Consider the following 19,565-nt stretch of genomic DNA (forward strand, 5'->3'; position numbering starts at 1 on the left):
ATTATGAACTGCTTTAGATTGATGAAGAAAAAAAAAAGGAACGAGTCTCTTTGTGAGTTTGTTTGTAAATTCTAATTTATCATTTCTTATTTATAAATTTTGTTTATGTAAAGGAAAGATTGATTTCCTATTCTAGTGTTTGTGACTTGTTTTAAATAGTTAAAATAAATTGAACATTTATATTTAAAATTGAAAAAGAGAGTGGAAAAGGACATTTGCACTTGTTTGTTTATGCGTGTATTTATAGTGTGAGTTGATTGTCACGTATGTCTCTCACTTTATAATTTATTTAATAATTTTCAAATGTTAATTCAACTCCAACATGTATATGCAATAAAACTAAAAATTCACGTATTTAAATTAAGACATTAAAATTAAATATTATTATTTGATTTAATATTTTAACGTGAGATTTAAAACTTTTTTATTCATTATCTATAAAAGTGACTCTATTATTTTTTTTTTTTTTTGCTATAAAGGATTGTGAGTGTGTTTTACTAATTATTCGATTAATATAATTTTATTGTATTTATATATTATAGATATAATAAATTTACAGTTCTTTATTTACAATTCTGATGCTAATAAAAAATTATTTAAAATGAAGCTAAAAATTAAGTAATTTTTAACTAAAAATTATTAAAATTAAAATCCAATTCTATTAAATAATTCATCTTAAACCAAAATCCTTTAACTAATTGAATTCATTTACTTAGTTCCTCAACTTATTATTATAATAAAATAAACACAAATTAAATTTTAAAAGCCATGAAGAAAAAAAAAACTTCTTCTCTCAACCAAACTCATTCATAATTCATCCATTTCTCAAAAGGAAAGAGAGAAAGAGAGAGAGAGAGAGAGAGAAAGAACAAAGAAAAACACAGTTTCTTCTCTTCAAATCTAGAACTGGATCTATTAACATAAAATGGATTGTTCTCTGAATCAACAAAGCTTCTTGCTTTGTTCTTCAATTCTTCTCATCATGGCTATCTCTGTTTCTTCTTTTCATCCAACTTTTCTTCCTAGTAACTATTTTTTCTCAACTTGTTCTATTCAACTTTCACAATTTTGTAAAAAGTTCAAATTTTTATATCTGGGTTTTTCTTTTTCTTATTGCAGATACTATTTTCGATTCTCAGGAACTTAAGGGTCGGCATCTTCTTCAAGCTAAACAAGGTTTATAATTTTTTATTTTTTTTACCAATTTTTTTTTTGTTCATCGTGTTTTTGGATCTAGCTGCATGTTATTGTTTTTTTATTTATGTTTGGAACTACTCTGAATTTGACAAAATCATGGTGGTACTTTGAATTTGTAGAATCTCCAAGTGTAGTTCTTAGATTTGAGCTGTCATGGCTAATCCAAACATGCACAAAATGTTGCTTTTGATTTTGTCAAATTTACTTTCAATCCAAAATTGACTTTGTTTTTTCAAAAATTAAGTTCTAGTTTTTTTTTTTTTTGGGTTTGTTTTGTTTATGTGGGTAGGTCTATTTAGTTTGCATTTACTTATGCTTATTAGTATTATTATTGAAGTTTGAAAATAACTGAATTTTTAAAGGTAAATTTATTTAGAAAAAAGTCCAACCAAAATAAAGAGTTACTTTTATATTATTATTATTTTTTTGTAGTTATAGATTTTTTGCTGTGATTTTCTGTTAATAAAGTTTATTAGCATCAATGTTTAAAGAGTCATGATGGCAAATTATTTGATGTGGCACCAAAATGATTCTTCTGTCAAGCTTTCTGTGAAATCAACTTTGACCATTTTGATTTCATTTATAATCTTTGGAAGATTAATTTGATGTTGCATACAAACTTTTGGAGCACCAAATTGAGGTATAATGTATAGGACCAAAATAATAACTTAGTCCAAAATGTTACATTACATACATACATTACATACATACATTTGCATTAAGAATGGACTAATACAGAAGTATGGCTCCAAATTCTGGCAAAATTTTCTTTATTAATTGTTGTGGATGAACTATGTTACCTTTGTGCTGCTATGTATCCGTTAATGTATATAACGAAAGTGACGATTTAGTCTCGCATTTTGTACTAGCACTGCAACCTATGAAATACGGACACTGGTCATAACATTGACAATAATTTAAGAAAATTGAAGTGATTGAATGTATCAATGTCGTGTTTTGTTGGACATCGAGACATGTCAGATACCAGACAAATACGCCTTCAATCTAAAGTGTTAGGGCTACAAGTCCAACTTTAAGAGCAAAGTTTGCCAATATCTTGAATGCGGAAGGGACTGTAGTATTCTGTTTCTTTTTGTTGTCATCTAGTATCTCCTTTGAACTAGTGTTGTTAAATAGCAGCTATAGTGTAGCGAAATTTGAACAAATTACTATTGATATGTGATATGTTATTTAGTACAAAATGTTGTTGTTAACTAGTGGCTATAACGTTGTTGTGTAGCAGAATCTAAACAAATCGTTATTTTTTGCAATCTGCGATTGACAATATTGCTCTGAATTATGAATTCATATTACTGTTTCGTATTGGACCTGCAGGTTGTTCTGTGAATTTCGAGTTTCTAAACTACACGATAATCACGAGCAAATGCAAAGGACCACGGTACCCTGCCAAGCCATGCTGTGCTTCATTTAAAGAATTCGCATGCCCTTATGCCGACGTGTTGAATGACTTAACGAATGACTGTGCATCAACCATGTTTAGTTACATTAATCTTTATGGACATTACCCTCCTGGACTCTTTGCCAGCGAGTGTCGTGAAGGGAAGTCAGGTCTAGCATGCCCGGCAATGCCGCCATCTGTGTCAGCCGATGATACCTCAAATCAAATAGTATATAATCCATCTCTACTGCTTGTGCTCACTGCCTGCATCTTCATCGTCTTGTTAGTCTGATATCTCTCAATTTCCATTCATTTGTTGCATTAATTGCATTGTTGTATTATTAACGAACAAATTATTTTATATAATATTATGATGTTGCCTGATCCATGTAGTCGACCCTATTTAGTAGGATAAGGCTTGGTTGTTGTTGTTGTATATTTTTTTGCTTAACACGTTCATTATCGACTATGCGGGATGATTGCAAGTTTTGTTGGAGCTTGTATTTTGTGTGAATTAAATTTTTGCAAATATGGTCAATTGATTTAAGCCCTTGGATAGAGTTCAGAACCGAATATTATTATGTGTTTGGATCTATGCTGAGATTTCATTTCTTAAAACCAAATCATGTATAGATATAAATTTTAATACTTATTTATTGTTTTTAATTTTTGGATTTTTACTTCATAACCGATCCAAATTTTACTCGTGAACATGATAGTTGTGATTGATATAATCAAGAAAGTTATAAAGTCACCTAGCATGCAACTTTCTAAGAGTATGTAACTCTGAGGCCGTTGGCATGTTATTCAAACATTTGTACATAAGATTTTTCTAATTACATTGCTTTGGAAAAAGTTGAAAAAATTCACTAGTTAAAAAGCTCCACTCTTTTTGAAAAAGAAAATGAAACTGCATAGTTAGTCAAATCCTTGATCTCTATGGGTCCCATTTTTTTAAATATTATCTTTTAAAAAAAATTCAAAAAGTTTTTTAATTTTCTCAACTTTTTGAGAAAAATATCAATTTTTTATTTTGAGAAAGAAAAAAAATTATTTTATCGATAATTTTTTTTCGATATCTTTTTAAAAAAATAAATTTTCAATCAACAAAACACTAAATTGATAAATCTCTTCACTTAAATCTACAAAAATAATAAAATAATAGACTTAAAGTCTTAAAAAAGATTTAATAGGAGATTTTTAAAAACAACTTTAAACTTTAAATTTAATTGACAGCTCAATCCACCGCCCTAGAATCCATGCAAAGATAAGTCAAAAAAAAGTTGCCAACAATTTTGTTGAATATGGTTTCTGTGCATTATAAATACCATTTTTGTAGTACTTCAAATACTTAGCTTGAAGATTTTTTTCAACCTTATGAACAAACTCTTCACACTACTTCCATTATATTACATAAATAAGACAAACACAACTTTTTACATTATTCTTAACAAGCCAAATGTTTATTATATGCTTCTAATCACCATACAAATCTTAATATTTATAAATATACAAAAAATGTTTACAACATTATGTCCTATTGTTCCTGCCCCCTTGAACATGGAGGGTGCAGAATAATTTACATTATTGAGTTTTTTTATATATATTAGAGTAAAATAATCACCATATGAGGCTGAGCCTAGGCTTCTGGCGAAACTGCTTTTTTGCTACACACCAAGAACCAGGAAATGTGCTCAACTGTACACAATTTACAAACAACGTGAATATGCCAAAAGTGATGAAAGATCAAAGAATATGTAAATAAATTCAGTTCTGCAATAAGGTTTCAATATTTTGGGATACACTCACATTGCCAATCATCTTTGCTCCGAACCATGGAGTATCGACGTCGTATGGCGGAGGGATGACTCTAATTCCATTTGCCATGTATGGAGAAAGTAATGCATGGAGTTCCTTCTCTAATCTTTCTGTACAAGAATGGTCCCAAAACAAGTAGAATTAGACTTTGTTTGGATTAGCTTCTAGCTTGTGGGAGTTTACAAGGATCTGATTAGATTGACTTATTTGAACTTATCTACTGGGATAAACACCTGTGAGAGTGTTTGAGAGAATTTATGGAAATATCTTATAACATGTCCGCAAGTTGTTTTTAGTTTATTTCCATAAGCTCTTCAAGACAGCTTATGAAAACAACTTATAGTTTAAATGAAAACAGTTTAACTTTATTTCATCTTATGTTATGGAAATCAAATAACTTATACATAAGCACATATACAATGAGTGTTAATGCTATATATATGCGCTTAATTAAGTTGTTTATGCAAACATAATCTAAGTTAATAATTCTTCACTTACCAAAATATCATTGTAAGCTTATAGGTGTTTATGAATAAGTTAAATGAGAGAGCTTCTGTCTCAATCCTTTCTAAATTTCTCATTTAACTTCTTCATAAACACACATAAATTTATAAGGGCTTTTTAATTTTAACTTTAACTAGAAGTTATTATTTCAGAGAAACTAAGTTATTGCAAGATCTTTTAGTATTTCATTTTCTATGTGTTTCTTGAGAAGTTTATCCAAACAAACTCTTGGAACTCTGTTAGAAATAGGGATCCGAATTCCCTGTTGTAGGAAAAGCACGCGTTTGCACGCAGTAAACGCTCTCAGCCTAACATCTGAGATCAGAAGGTTCAGATTACATAATTAAAAAAATCAGTTTTAAATGATCTTGGCCGTTAATTTACAGTTGAGATCGAAATCCTGCTCTATTGCAATGATTTGAAATGTCATGCTACAAATAAATAAATAAATAAATAAATAAATAAATAAAGGAGATTTACAGATTTACCTGCCAAACCTGGCAAACATGCAGTTCCTCCCGATAAAACTACCGTCTTGTACCAATCACTGTCGCCCGTTAGTTCTGCAGAATGACAATGCTCCATACAAACAGCTATAGCCTGGTGCAAACCCATGACTAGCCTATACAGATAAGTCAAACATAAGCTTAAACTACAATCATGGTAAACAACAAAAACTATTGAAGCGGTTATAGAGACGAATAATTGATTTTGACATGTTTGGATATATTTCAATAAAATTGATTTTGCATTTAAAACTGATTGTAACTTGAAGTTTGAATTTGAAGCTTTTGCCTCTACAGTTGATCTGACGTCTCAAATTTATTGTTCAACTCAACTCACTTTTACATGAATGAATCCAAACATAAAACCAAACAGACATACCTAATTTGTCGCAACCATATTGCAAGAAATATAAATAAAATAAAAAAAACTTACATTCCAGAAAGATGTGGCTTGAATAAAATCTCTGCTGTCTGAAACCTCTCTTTTGAAAGTGTAAACCATCCATCTCCTGCAGTTTGAAATGATGCTTGTGTGTTTTCTTTTAATAGCTCAGCTTCATAATCAAGAGCAACATAGCATAGATTCTGTTGCAAACCCACAGAAATTGTTACGAAAAGAACAGAAATGTATAACAAAAAACTGAATAGAAATCCGATGTAACACCAATGCTTCATATTGAAAACGTGTTCGTTTTTGTGTCCGGCACTGACACATTTGGTTACATTTAATCCCTTCTATTTTCTTAAATTATTACTGGTGGCTACGTGTCAGTATCGTTTCCAGTGTCTGTGTTAGCGCTTAAAGATGATACCTCTTCCAACTAATCAACTATGCAAACTAATCCAAACTACTCACTCCCACCACAGTTCAACATAAAAAAATAAAAAATAAAAAGAAAGATAAAAAGAGGCATGTTCTCAAAAAGGAAAGTCCCACGTGTTCTCTCGAATAAATTTGTATCAACCACAAGAAGAATCACTTCATATTAATACCTCTTTCAAAGCACGAACAGTGTACAAAGATTGAAAATTTAGGTTGTTCAGTTGCATCTTCTCCTTAAGAAACCCAGTAAGTTTCATTGCTCCTAGTCCAAGAACTTCCACACCGACCTTGCGCATTACTTTACCATTTAAAACTGTAAAAGGATAACGCAGGTCACATTTATACCAACAAAAAAAAGGAGGAAAGAATTAGACAAACATTTGCTTCTAATATACAAAGTTAAAACAATTTATAAATTAACACAATGAAATGATGCTTAAACATTGACCAACGCTGTACGACACTTAGTCGATAAATTGAGACACTTCATGGAGGAAATTTATTGTCATGCATAAACTATAAGAATTATATTCAGACAGAGAAATAGAAAGAGCATGAGATGAGAAAAGAACAGTAGAGCATACTTGGAACTACTGATGTGACTTGAAAACCTATATTAACAACTATTCCGGAAGTTCGTTTTGCAGCATACAGAGCTAGAGTTGCCTACATTTTTCAAAATATATTATAAGTAAATACATAAATAATAAAAAATAAAAAAAGTCATATGTTTTTGCGATTTGCAACGAAGAAATGCACAATTACAATCTACTTGGTTTCAGAAATTGTCAACTTTTTATCAAGTTCACCTATTCTGGTACCAATTCGTTACAAAGATCAAAGCAACACAAGTTTATTCTTTTATAACCAAAATGCCATCAAGTTACCTGCAATGTGTCTCTAAGTTATCCAGTTTTTTTATTTTATTTTTCGCGTTAAAATATATTACCTGGTTGACAGCACAAACAGCAGGAACATTCATGTCAAACAGGGAACTATAAATCGCTTCTTTAAGTTGTCGTCTTGATGCTCTGGCTGATTCAGTATCTGAAATGAGGCAACATTTTGCAAGGCCAGAGAATCATATATGTAAGAAACCTATGTATTGTTGAAAAGGTTTGGAGACTTTTAAATAGATTTGACAATTATATGTGCATCGCCATGGCACAAATCACCATGTAAAGTATGATAAAACAACCATAGATTGAAAAAACTTAATCAGAACGGGTGGTGACAAGGTGATGTATTTTCATTTTCATTATTCCTGTTACATTCTACAAAGTAAATACTATAGGCCTCAAAAATGTATGTTATATAGTAATTTGAAGAAACCTGAGAAATTAATCAAATATGTCTGTATATTTGGGTTGACAAAGTTAATAGCGATGCATCAAGATAAAATCTTCGGTAGAATAATTGGAATCAGACAAAAGAAATAAAATAAATATATGACAGCTAAGGTCAAAATGTAATTATGTAAAAGTAGCTGTTTAGAGTTTTCAATGTACTTTTTGTTCTTTTCTTATTAGCACCAGTGAAGTAAATCATAAAATGCAACTTACCATCATAATGGCATAATGGTATAGAAACAATAACCGGTTGTTTATCTGATTTCACCCGCATCCTGCCAAGAAACCAACCGATATATTAAACATCAAGCAAGAACAACATAAAATAATTAGATAAACAATGTAAAACAGTTATGCATTTGTCCATGATAAGAATGAATATTTCAAACATGCACCGTAATTCCAAACATTCCAATGTCATTTCCAAAACTTGATTGTTTTGGCGATATTCATCTATATATGTGTGTCCGTAGATCAAAAAGTACCCGATTGCAATGAGAGAGACGATCACAGTTCATTTAACTGTAATTGTTAACAAGAAGAGAGAATCAGAATAACAATATACCTGTTATAAATAGTTGCAAAAAAATGCCGAAGCCTAGTATACATTGGCGATTCAAGGTTGCCAAATTCCTGCACATTAAAAAGGAGGAAAAGTTGCAGCAGAAGTGCAAAGAAACTGAAAACCTAAAAGGCAATGCATATTATCTGCAAGAAGTGCTTTCTGCAATTTCGTGTGTTTGGTTCTACAGTTTGATTCAAACTGAATTGATTTTAGTTGAAAGCAAGTTGAAGGTAAAGTGATTTATGTTGGATACATTCATGAAAAAAGTGATTTTTATCAATTGATGGTTGGATAGTTTCGACTAGAAGTCAAAATGAGGATGTATGAACACAGCAAAAACCAGACACAGTCAATTTTCACCAACTATTTTCATTCTAACAAAACATGCCATTTGTTTATTGCTAGTTCCAGCCAAAATCGTTACCAAAAATGTTGCGGATCGCCCAGACGGACAAGCGTATTTACTCCAACCAAATTTGCAATAGCCAGAACCACCTTGAGAAAAAACAATTAAAAGAATAATGTTAAAATTTTGATTAACAACTATTCCGGAAGTTCGTTTTGCAGCATACAGAGCTAGAGTTGCCTACATTTTTCAAAATATATTATAAGTAAATACATAAATAATAAAAAATAAAAAAAGTCATATGTTTTTGCGATTTGCAACGAAGAAATGCACAATTACAATCTACTTGGTTTCAGAAATTGTCAACTTTTTATCAAGTTCACCTATTCTGGTACCAATTCGTTACAAAGATCAAAGCAACACAAGTTTATTCTTTTATAACCAAAATGCCATCAAGTTACCTGCAATGTGAAAGGTTCTCTAAGTTATCCAGTTTTTTTTTTCGTGTTAAAATATATTACCTGGTTGACAGCACAAACAGCAGGAACATTCATGTCAAACAGGGAACTATAAATCGCTTCTTTAAGTTGTCGTCTTGATGCTCTGGCTGATTCAGTATCTGAAATGAGGCAACATTTTGCAAGGCCAGAGAATCATATATGTAAGAAACCTATGTATTGTTGAAAAGGTTTGGAGACTTTTAAATAGATTTGACAATTATATGTGCATCGCCATGGCACAAATCACCATGTAAAGTATGATAAAACAACCATAGATTGAAAAAACTTAATCAGAACGGGTGGTGACAAGGTGATGTATTTTCATTTTCATTATTCCTGTTACATTCTACAAAGTAAATACTATAGGCCTCAAAAATGTATGTTATATAGTAATTTGAAGAAACCTGAGAAATTAATCAAATATGTCTGTATATTTGGGTTGACAAAGTTAATAGCGATGCATCAAGATAAAATCTTCGGTAGAATAATTGGAATCAGACAAAAGAAATAAAATAAATATATGACAGCTAAGGTCAAAATGTAATTATGTAAAAGTAGCTGTTTAGAGTTTTCAATGTACTTTTTGTTCTTTTCTTATTAGCACCAGTGAAGTAAATCATAAAATGCAACTTACCATCATAATGGCATAATGGTATAGAAACAATAACCGGTTGTTTATCTGATTTCACCCGCATCCTGCCAAGAAACCAACCGATATATTAAACATCAAGCAAGAACAACATAAAATAATTAGATAAACAATGTAAAACAGTTATGCATTTGTCCATGATAAGAATGAATATTTCAAACATGCACCGTAATTCCAAACATTCCAATGTCATTTCCAAAACTTGATTGTTTTGGCGATATTCATCTATATATGTGTGTCCGTAGATCAAAAAGTACCCGATTGCAATGAGAGAGACGATCACAGTTCATTTAACTGTAATTGTTAACAAGAAGAGAGAATCAGAATAACAATATACCTGTTATAAATAGTTGCAAAAAAATGCCGAAGCCTAGTATACATTGGCGATTCAAGGTTGCCAAATTCCTGCACATTAAAAAGGAGGAAAAGTTGCAGCAGAAGTGCAAAGAAACTGAAAACCTAAAAGGCAATGCATATTATCTGCAAGAAGTGCTTTCTGCAATTTCGTGTGTTTGGTTCTACAGTTTGATTCAAACTGAATTGATTTTAGTTGAAAGCAAGTTGAAGGTAAAGTGATTTATGTTGGATACATTCATGAAAAAAGTGATTTTTATCAATTGATGGTTGGATAGTTTCGACTAGAAGTCAAAATGAGGATGTATGAACACAGCAAAAACCAGACACAGTCAATTTTCACCAACTATTTTCATTCTAACAAAACATGCCATTTGTTTATTGCTAGTTCCAGCCAAAATCGTTACCAAAAATGTTGCGGATCGCCCAGACGGACAAGCGTATTTACTCCAACCAAATTTGCAATAGCCAGAACCACCTTGAGAAAAAACAATTAAAAGAATAATGTTAAAATTTTGAGAAGTTTTAGGAACACTCTCTTTCCAGCACTGACTCTCTTATTGGGTGAAAAGAGACTGAGTGTTGAAAAGAGTGTTCCTAAAACTCCTCTTAATTTAAAATAAAATGTAATCATCAGGAGTAACCGAAACACAAGACCACAAAACAAAAATTTGCAAGACTAACCATCAATGATAATAGCACCAGGAACCTGTGCTCTCTGCCCATAAATTTGTTTGAATGATAGCTGAGGCCTTTGGCCAACAAAGGATCTGCAATTCATGGAGTCTCAAACACTTGATTTCACGAAATACTGATCAATCTCAAGATTCGTCAAAACACACAATACCAATCACTTGGACTACCACAGCTCGCCAAATTCACACCAAAGAACATGTTGAAGTTGTGGGATTTTAGAGAAAAAGATGAGACAAAATAATAAAGATTTGAATATTATTGATAATAGTTTTATGCTAACTTGATTACAAAAGACTCAATATTAATCTCAATTTATAGAGAAATATAGATTCAATCCTAAATCAGGAATAAATCATAATAATAATGAGAGATATTCTAAGATATCTCTATGATTATAAATTGATCATAGGAAATAACTCAATACTCTAATATAATAGAAAAGATATTATAAGATATTTTCTAATATTCTAACTGAACAAAATAACAATAACTTGTACCGCAACCACCCATCAAAGCATTGAACACAAATCAACTTGCACAACCCATCAAAGCTAAAAAAAATAAAATACCAATTCACTTGCACAGTTGAACGAGGATTTGATCACCATTTTAGTGTATAAAGTTGTAAGGACTATGCAATTAAGTCTTGAAATTAACGAAATTTTAAAATAATCTCTAAAATTAAAAATCTTTGATCATATTAGTACTTTTGGATCAATCAATTTAGTACTGAAATTGTCTCGAACAAACTAATGTGAACGGAAATTAAAAATAATTCATGAAATTAAAAATCCTCGATCACATTAATCCTTTTGGGTCAGTCAATGTAGTACTAAAATTGTCTCGAACAAACTGATGTGAACAGAATTTCTTAATTTCAAAGATCATTTTAAAGTTTCGATCACGATGACCAATCCCAATCCCTACAATTTGAAGGACCAAACTAGTAATTCCCTCATTGCACCCATCAAAGCACACAAAAAAGCCTCACTTCCACAACCCATCAAATTCACATCAAATCACAAAACACCAATCATTTGCACCAAAAACCACTATGCATTAAAATCGCAAATTTGCAATCACACACACAACCCATCAAATTGAATTGAAAGAGTCAACTCATCAAATCACAAAACAACAATCATTTACACTACAAAGAACAAACCATTAAAACCAATGTGCATCAAAATCAAAAATTTGCAAAAAAAAAACAAACACAGCCCATTAAGTCTAACTAAATTATACTGCAAGAACCATAATAAAGGAACAAAATTTGCATTAAATCAACTGACAAATGCTGATATTATTATGCTGGATATCATATCCTATCTTCGAACTGGGACCATGCAGTTGTGAGCGAGTTTATTTACCATTTACCATTTCATCATACAGATCAACAAAAATTTGCAATCACCCACACAACCCATCAAATCAATAGCATAACCCACCAAATCACAAAACAACAATCATTTACATTTACACTAGAAAGTAGAAACCATCAAAACCACAAAATTCCAACAAAACAAACACAACCCATTAAAACAAACTAAAATTAAATTCCAAAAACCATAAAAAGTAACAAAATTTAGAATACTAACGGAATAGGGTAACCAGAAGTCAAATTAGTTTCAGCAAAGAAAACAGAATCCCAAGATGGATCAGCTTGATGTCTCTGAAGAAAGTGAAGCCATAAACGATTATCAGATACCAAAAATCTCAAACCCTTGCAAATCACACTAAGCTTTGCAACTTCTTTTGGACCCAAAAGTCTCAAAATTTGTATCAAGATGTCACTTGGTAGTTGATCCAATTCACCTAAATCACCCCTACGTTGTACCAACACTTGTTGTTTTTCTTCATCTGAAGATGTTTGATTTCGTCTCAACATAATTTTCCACACTTTTCTTAGTATCATCGACATGATTAAGGTTTGATTTGGAACACATTCAACAGAAAACACAGTACAGAGAGAGAGAGAGAGATTTTGTTATGTTTGACGAAAACTGATCCTCTACTGCAATGTCTACATCTGAACTACTAACCGTTAGATCAATCCAAAGGCATATAAATTAAATTTTAAAATTAATAATAAAAAAAGAGTGAGGATGATTAGTCTATGACAAAAAATTGGTAATTTTTAGTTACTCGCATAAATAAATTGAGATATGTTTCAGCTGTGATGCAAATGTGTGTATTTGATATGAGAATATTTTATGTTTTCATTTTTAAAAATTATTTTCATTTCTGAAATTTTAGAATTTAGAAAATGATTTTGTTTTATTTTTTTCCTTTTTAAAAATAAAAATATTTTATTTGATTAACTTTTATTTATTATTTCACAAAATATTATATGAATAAATATGGATATTTATTTATTTTATTATTTTATGAATATGGATATTTATTTATTTTATTATTTTAAGTTGACTGATAATATATAAGTTGCTATAATCAAAGTAAAGTTGTGTATTTTTTATTTATTTATAATATTTTTGTGACATTACGACGTTTGAGTTTATTGTTTATTTTCTATAAATTTATTCGTTATCAATTAATTTATACGTTATTTATTAGCTTTTATGTTTAAACAGTATATAAAAGAAATGGACTAAATGTTACTTAATTTGTTATTTTTTTATTCTATGTCTAATAATCATATGATTATTTTTTATAATAAATATTAATATTTTTAATTTTATTATTTAATAGTTTCAAGATCAATGCAACCGTTTGAGAGTCCAACTTGAGGTAAGTAAAGGAATAACTTTAATCAATATATATTATACTATGACAACTGGTCAACGAAAAGGTATGCAGTTCAAATGAATAATTTTTTTTACCTTATTAAACGAATAGAACTTAGTAACAAATTAATGTTCCTTTAAAATCTATATAAATTTGAAAGTATAAGTGTGAAATAAAAAGTGTTTAAATAATTAAGTGATTGAATTTAAGTGATTAATAAATTTCAGTTAAAATTGATTTATCAATGATAAATATTTATTATTTATTTTTATATTTATCAATGATAAATATTTATTTTGTATTCTTGTATGTACCAATGAGAAATATTTGTCTCGTTTTATATAATATTTATTAGTGACAATTAATATTTGTCTCATATTTTTCTTTATGTATAAAAAAAAATACTTATCTTATGATTTTGAATTTTTGTCTCGTAATTTTTCATAATTATCACTGATAAATATTTGTCTTGTATTTTTAAGCATCAATTATAAATATTTATCTCACGTTATTTTAATATTTATCCCATATTTTTTGTATCAATGATAAATAAAAAATGAAAAATATAAATGTTGAAGTAAAAACTTTTTCGATATGTGTTTTAATGACAATGAATCTTATGAAATAAATGTTAAGTTTTCTAAATGATGATCTACTAATTTTTGCATTTTAGTTTTTGTTGAAATAACATAAGTGGTTAAGCTTGAAGTCACTCACATAAATAAGTGCATTGTATCAACTCGACAATAAAAATAATTGAGAAGGCTAATTCATAAATATAAATATGATTATCTTCAAGCTGATGATGATCATTGCAATACGTTGTATCTCAGTCACACTTAAAATCTCTTCGAAGAAGTCAAGAAAAAATATGGGTTAAGATGTGACTACATGAAAATTAAAGGATGAAGAATTCAAATATGAGGATGAAGTTCCAGATTCGAGGATGAAGAATCCAAATTCGATGATGAAAAATACAGATCTGATGATGAATATTTTTCACAATCTTATATCTAACGATAAACCCGAGAATGTATTTTCATCACAATCTCAGGTACGAAGATGAGTATTCTTCACAATTTTATATCGGATGATAAATATTTATCAAAATTTTCATCTCACAAATATTGAAAAAGTAATTTTCATAAAAGTACAAAATGACAAAAGTTGACAAGTTGTTCACACTATTCAAGGTTTACCAAAAGTAAACATAGAAGTGATATAAAATCAATCCCATACTTGATAGTATATAAATTGATAATAGATTTTCGCTGAAAATATTTTCTAAAAATGGAGAAAGTAAACAGCCTCTTAAGATTCCTAATTTATCGACACTTAAAATTTAGGAATCAAAAGGACGGTTTATTAAAAAAAAAACTCGCTTAAAAAAATTGAGAATTGGTTTTCTTAATAATGAATTTTCATCTAATTTAATAGTCATCAGATTAATCGAACGAAGGATATATTTGCAGGAGAAACAACCATTGTTGTTGATGATCTAGATTGACATATGATGAAAACGTGGTCATATTCTGTCCATTAACGTTTTTTCATATTTCACTTTTCATTTTTTTTAACAAGCAAAAATTAATTTAAGAATTAAATACACTTTTTAGATCTCAACTTTAACTAAAACAATAATTTTTTAGGGGAACATGTTAAATGAATATAGAAAAAAATTAATTTTAGTTATATATTAAATTATCTTTTATCTTATCTTATAATAATATAATAACTATAAATGAGGACAATACGTGGCATTTTGATATGTAAAATTTTCTGTCCATTTTAAGGATAAAAAATAAAATAGAACTACTTTTTTTGGATAGTAATTATTTTTATTAATTAAATTTCAATATAATAGCTGTAGTAGTAATAAATAGTGGTATTATTATTATTATTATTGATATTCACATTCAAATCAATCCAACAAAAAGTAAAAATCAAAAAATAAAAATAATACAAAATTGAATATGTTTAGATATTCTTTTATAAAAAACGCAGGAATTGAAATTTTGAATTCAACTTTCAAAATCGAATCAAATTGTATATATATCAACAAGTGTGAAACTCATGTTATGCATGAAAAATTAGACAAGAGAAAATATAAATACAAATAAATATATTATGTGAAATTTATTTGGGATTTTGTTGATTATATTAGTATTTTTGTTGTTGATGATAAACAATTACATTAAATTTAAAAGGGAAAAAAATTATACTTTTAAAAATCTATGCTTCATACTATATATTACAAATTTTGTATAATTATAACATTTTTTACGACATTTGTTTGTAAAAACTAAAAACAATTAACATTGATAATAGATTTTTAACAATGTCATGGAGAAAGAACTATTGTAGAATTTTAAAAAATTTATATTACTCCCATCTAATGAATGACATGTTCATATTTTATTGGGTATAGAATTATTTTTTTTAGTTGAGAGTTTATATAATTAATAGAGTAATCAATATAAAATTAATGAATAGAAAAACAGATGTAATAAGGACGTGATTTCATCCATAAAAAGATATATATTGATTATATTTTTGTCTAAAAATATATTGATCATTCATTTAAATGAAGATAATACTTTGATCGACAACAACATAAACACAAATGTGTTAAAACCGTAAATGTTTTGTGAATAGAAAATGATAAAAGAAAAGTGGTGTAAGGTGTAATTCGAGACTAAAAAGTAACCTCAAATCACTAATGTTTTATGGTAAAGAAAAAAGAGATGAAAAAATGAAAGTAATACGTAACTAGGTTAATTTAGCATGATTTGTAAATAAGTTGATATACATTGATTCTTTTTGTTGAAGACAATATATTCATTGAATCCCATTGATTGTTGTTTTTCTAATTTATGTGTTATTGAATACTACTCTAGTTATTTAGTTAAGCTTTATTGGACTTTCCGTTAGATTTCTATTACGATGTAGTTGACTTGTTTTTTCTATTTTATAAACCGTATATATATATATATATTTCTCAATAGTTAAATAAAGTAATTTTTAATTCATTAAACATTTAATTGTTATATGTTATTAGATAACTTTGTCTTCTTTCTTTTTCACGACTGACGACCCCATCTATGGAACCACAATATCCTATTTTAAAATTACTCAAATTGAGCAAAAAGATTATTACAAGAACCCTTATTACCTTGATCCAAGAGAAAATCTTGGAACTGTCCTTATCACTCCACAATTGGAGGGACCGAATTACTATCAATGAATTCTATCAATCAGTCGTGTCTTTCTTTCCAAAAATAAACTCAAGTTTATTGACAGAACACTTCTAATCTCATCTCCTTCGACGACAACTTTGAATCTTGGGAATGTTGTAGTGTGATGATTGTTTTTTGGATCACCCAATTCGTCTATTCATAAATTGCTTAAAGCATTGTCTACATCGAAAATGTCATTGATCTATGGAATGAACTAAAAGATCACTTTACCAAAGGTAATCATTTTCAGTCTTCAAATCTTCTTCACGAAATTCATTCAATATGTCAAGGTGAGCATTATGTGACTGCTTTTCATACTGCTTTGAAAGCCATTTGAGTCGGACTTGATCAATTATGTCATCTACCTTCATGCATTTGTACCAAACCTTGTGTTAGTTATGTAAATTTTATGAAAAATCTAAAGAACCTTAAAAATTATGAGTTTGTTATGTCTTTCCTCAAGAGTCTCAATTATCAATTTTCTTCTATTAAAACCCAAATCCTCACAAATGGACTATTTACCCCCAATTTCTAATGTCTTTGCTTGGGTCATTCAACTAGAAGGTCAAATTGCCGCCACTACAACTAGTTATAATATATATCAATAGTTGAATAAAATAATTTTCAGTTCATTAAACATTTACTTGTTATATGTGTTAGATCAGAAGTCTATGCGACAAAATTATAACGAGACAAAACTAAAAATGAATGTGTTTAATTAAGATATTAAAAGTAAATTGATAAAAATATTATTGTTACTAGTGTGTAACGCTATGATTCGTGCGTCACACGGAGACAAATTAAATTAATAATAAATTATATTCTTATATTAAAGAACAATAAACTTTTATCGAGAAGAAATGTAAAACATATGTATTTGATGAAGAGAGACGGTAAAGATATATTCATATTTCATCATCTAGATAGATGTAATATAAACTATCAAATCTATCTCAATTTAATATTTGTTCAATTTAATATTTGTGCAATCTAGCGCCAACTTTCCCCAAAAATACAAATAGCCATTATGAAAACGTAAGAAAAAAACTTAACGCGTCTAATGTATTTGCATATAAAAAATTAAAGCTACTTTTAAACTAAAGTTGAATAGTGAAATATTAATACCAAATCATAATATTAAAATAACACATTTTATTACAATTAAATTATTTAATACAATGAAACCGATAGTATACCAGTATGAAATCATAATAAAACTAAGAAAAATATTTAGGATACATCCATAGGGTGTATACATTTTGAGTTTTAAGGAGATAAAGAAAGATAAAAAATAGTGATGTAATAGATATTATATGTTGATAATGTAATAGCAAGAAAAATATAGAAAAAAAATAAAGTGTTAAATAGATATATAAAAATTGTGCATGTATGTGTATAATTGTTGTAAATCAAAATATTACAATAACAATAAAATTCCAAAGCTACTCATTGGTCGAACCTTTAATTTTCTTCAGCAATCCTCACATTGTCGCAAAATAATCTACAAACTTTATTGTAGCACAAAAAAAAAAAAAAACTAACAATAGAAAATTTAATACAATTTTTTAGGCAAAATTTAGATATACTATTGACGGAAAGAAACTTATTTTTTAAATCAATAATTTTTTTTATAGAAAACCTCTAATAATTTTGAAATAAAAAGATAATTTTCTTTAAGTGAATCAATTAGAACACATGTGAATGATATAATTATTTTCTAATGATTTTAACAATTAAAATGTATTGGCAAATAAAAACACAACTATAGATTTCTTTTTTAAGTATCAAATCAACAATTATATTTTTATTCCATAATAAATCACTTTATTTATTTAACATGATAAGATAAACAATTAAAAGCAAATGAATTTTTATAAATTTTAGTCAGTCTTTACATAATCACTTTTCTTAATTGAAAGCTAAATCACGTTTACAAATACTTAGTAGTGTTTTTACAGAACTCTTCAATCAAACATTTTCGTCGTAATTGCTCAACCACCATTTCTACTATAAAAAAAAAATCAAACAAAATTAACCTCTTACTAGATTGGTTAGCCGAATCAAAATTAACTTATCATTTCGTTAATAAAAAAGAAATAAAAAGCCATAGACAAAAATAGACAATTGAAAGGAAGAAAACACACGATACAAATAAATTAATTTAAAATATTTTTGTTTTCAACAAACAAAAAATCTAAATATATAGAAACTACGAGACACTATCTCGTTTCTGCTCAATTTTAGGCAACAATAGTTATTAAAGAATAATGATAAAAACCTTTTCTTTTTTCCAACATGTATTCCTTAATCAAAGTCTTTTACTTAAACACAGAACTTAAAGTTTATATCTTCCAAAAAAATTCAAATACTCCATTAATTGATAAATACATCTACTATATAATTTAAATAAAAAATAATAAATTTAAACAATTTATTTAATTAATTATAGATTGTTACTAATAATAGAAGTTTAATATAATCAACTATTCCATTGATCGACAAATAACAAATTCATTAAAAAAATAAAATTTATAACATTATAGTGTTTTAGATTTGAATGGGTGGTTGTGTCTTTTTTTTTCTTTCAGAAAATTGCATATACAATTAATTGCATGTCTTAATTTTTTAATTCTCTAAATAAACTTTCAACAAATAGTTTTTTTTCGTCCAAAAAATTAAGGGCATATGCAATTTTGAATGTCTGATTTATTTAATTCTTCAATAATTAAGTTTTCAACTTTCAATAAAAAATTAAATAAAAATCAAATTAAATTAATAGATTAGTTAGATCCGATTAATAAAAACTTAATTACTATAATTAGAAACTCAAAATGTGAATTCGTTTTCTAATGATTGTCAATGGCAAATTTTCCATAAA

At 28.2% G+C, this 19,565-nt stretch overlaps 2 protein-coding genes across 2 annotated transcripts; one reads left to right on the top strand and one right to left on the bottom strand.

Annotated features, from left to right (window-relative positions):
• Positions 1 to 781: 781 nt before the first annotated feature.
• On the top strand, positions 782 to 3,134 carry LOC101489632 (GPI-anchored protein LLG1-like). The gene is made up of 3 exons (XM_004499639.4): positions 782 to 1,025; positions 1,120 to 1,176; positions 2,533 to 3,134. The coding sequence occupies exons 1-3, from the start codon at positions 926 to 928 to the stop codon at positions 2,886 to 2,888; spliced, it is 513 nt and encodes a 170-aa protein (XP_004499696.1). The 5' UTR covers positions 782 to 925; the 3' UTR covers positions 2,889 to 3,134.
• Positions 3,135 to 3,985: 851 nt separating this feature from the next.
• LOC101489308 (actin-related protein 8) lies at positions 3,986 to 12,727 on the bottom strand. The gene is made up of 16 exons (XM_073368490.1): positions 12,305 to 12,727; positions 10,695 to 10,780; positions 10,418 to 10,488; positions 9,994 to 10,061; positions 9,642 to 9,703; positions 9,029 to 9,126; positions 8,586 to 8,747; positions 8,162 to 8,229; positions 7,810 to 7,871; positions 7,197 to 7,294; positions 6,832 to 6,913; positions 6,418 to 6,560; positions 5,858 to 6,009; positions 5,407 to 5,540; positions 4,406 to 4,524; positions 3,986 to 4,294 (listed from the first exon to the last, which is right to left on the bottom strand). The coding sequence occupies exons 1-16, from the start codon at positions 12,625 to 12,627 to the stop codon at positions 4,217 to 4,219; spliced, it is 1,806 nt and encodes a 601-aa protein (XP_073224591.1). The 5' UTR covers positions 12,628 to 12,727; the 3' UTR covers positions 3,986 to 4,216.
• Positions 12,728 to 19,565: the final 6,838 nt, after the last annotated feature.

Source organism: Cicer arietinum, chromosome 5 (assembly GCF_000331145.2).
Source record: "Cicer arietinum cultivar CDC Frontier isolate Library 1 chromosome 5, Cicar.CDCFrontier_v2.0, whole genome shotgun sequence".
In the NCBI taxonomy this organism is placed as follows: Eukaryota; Viridiplantae; Streptophyta; class Magnoliopsida; order Fabales; family Fabaceae; genus Cicer; species Cicer arietinum.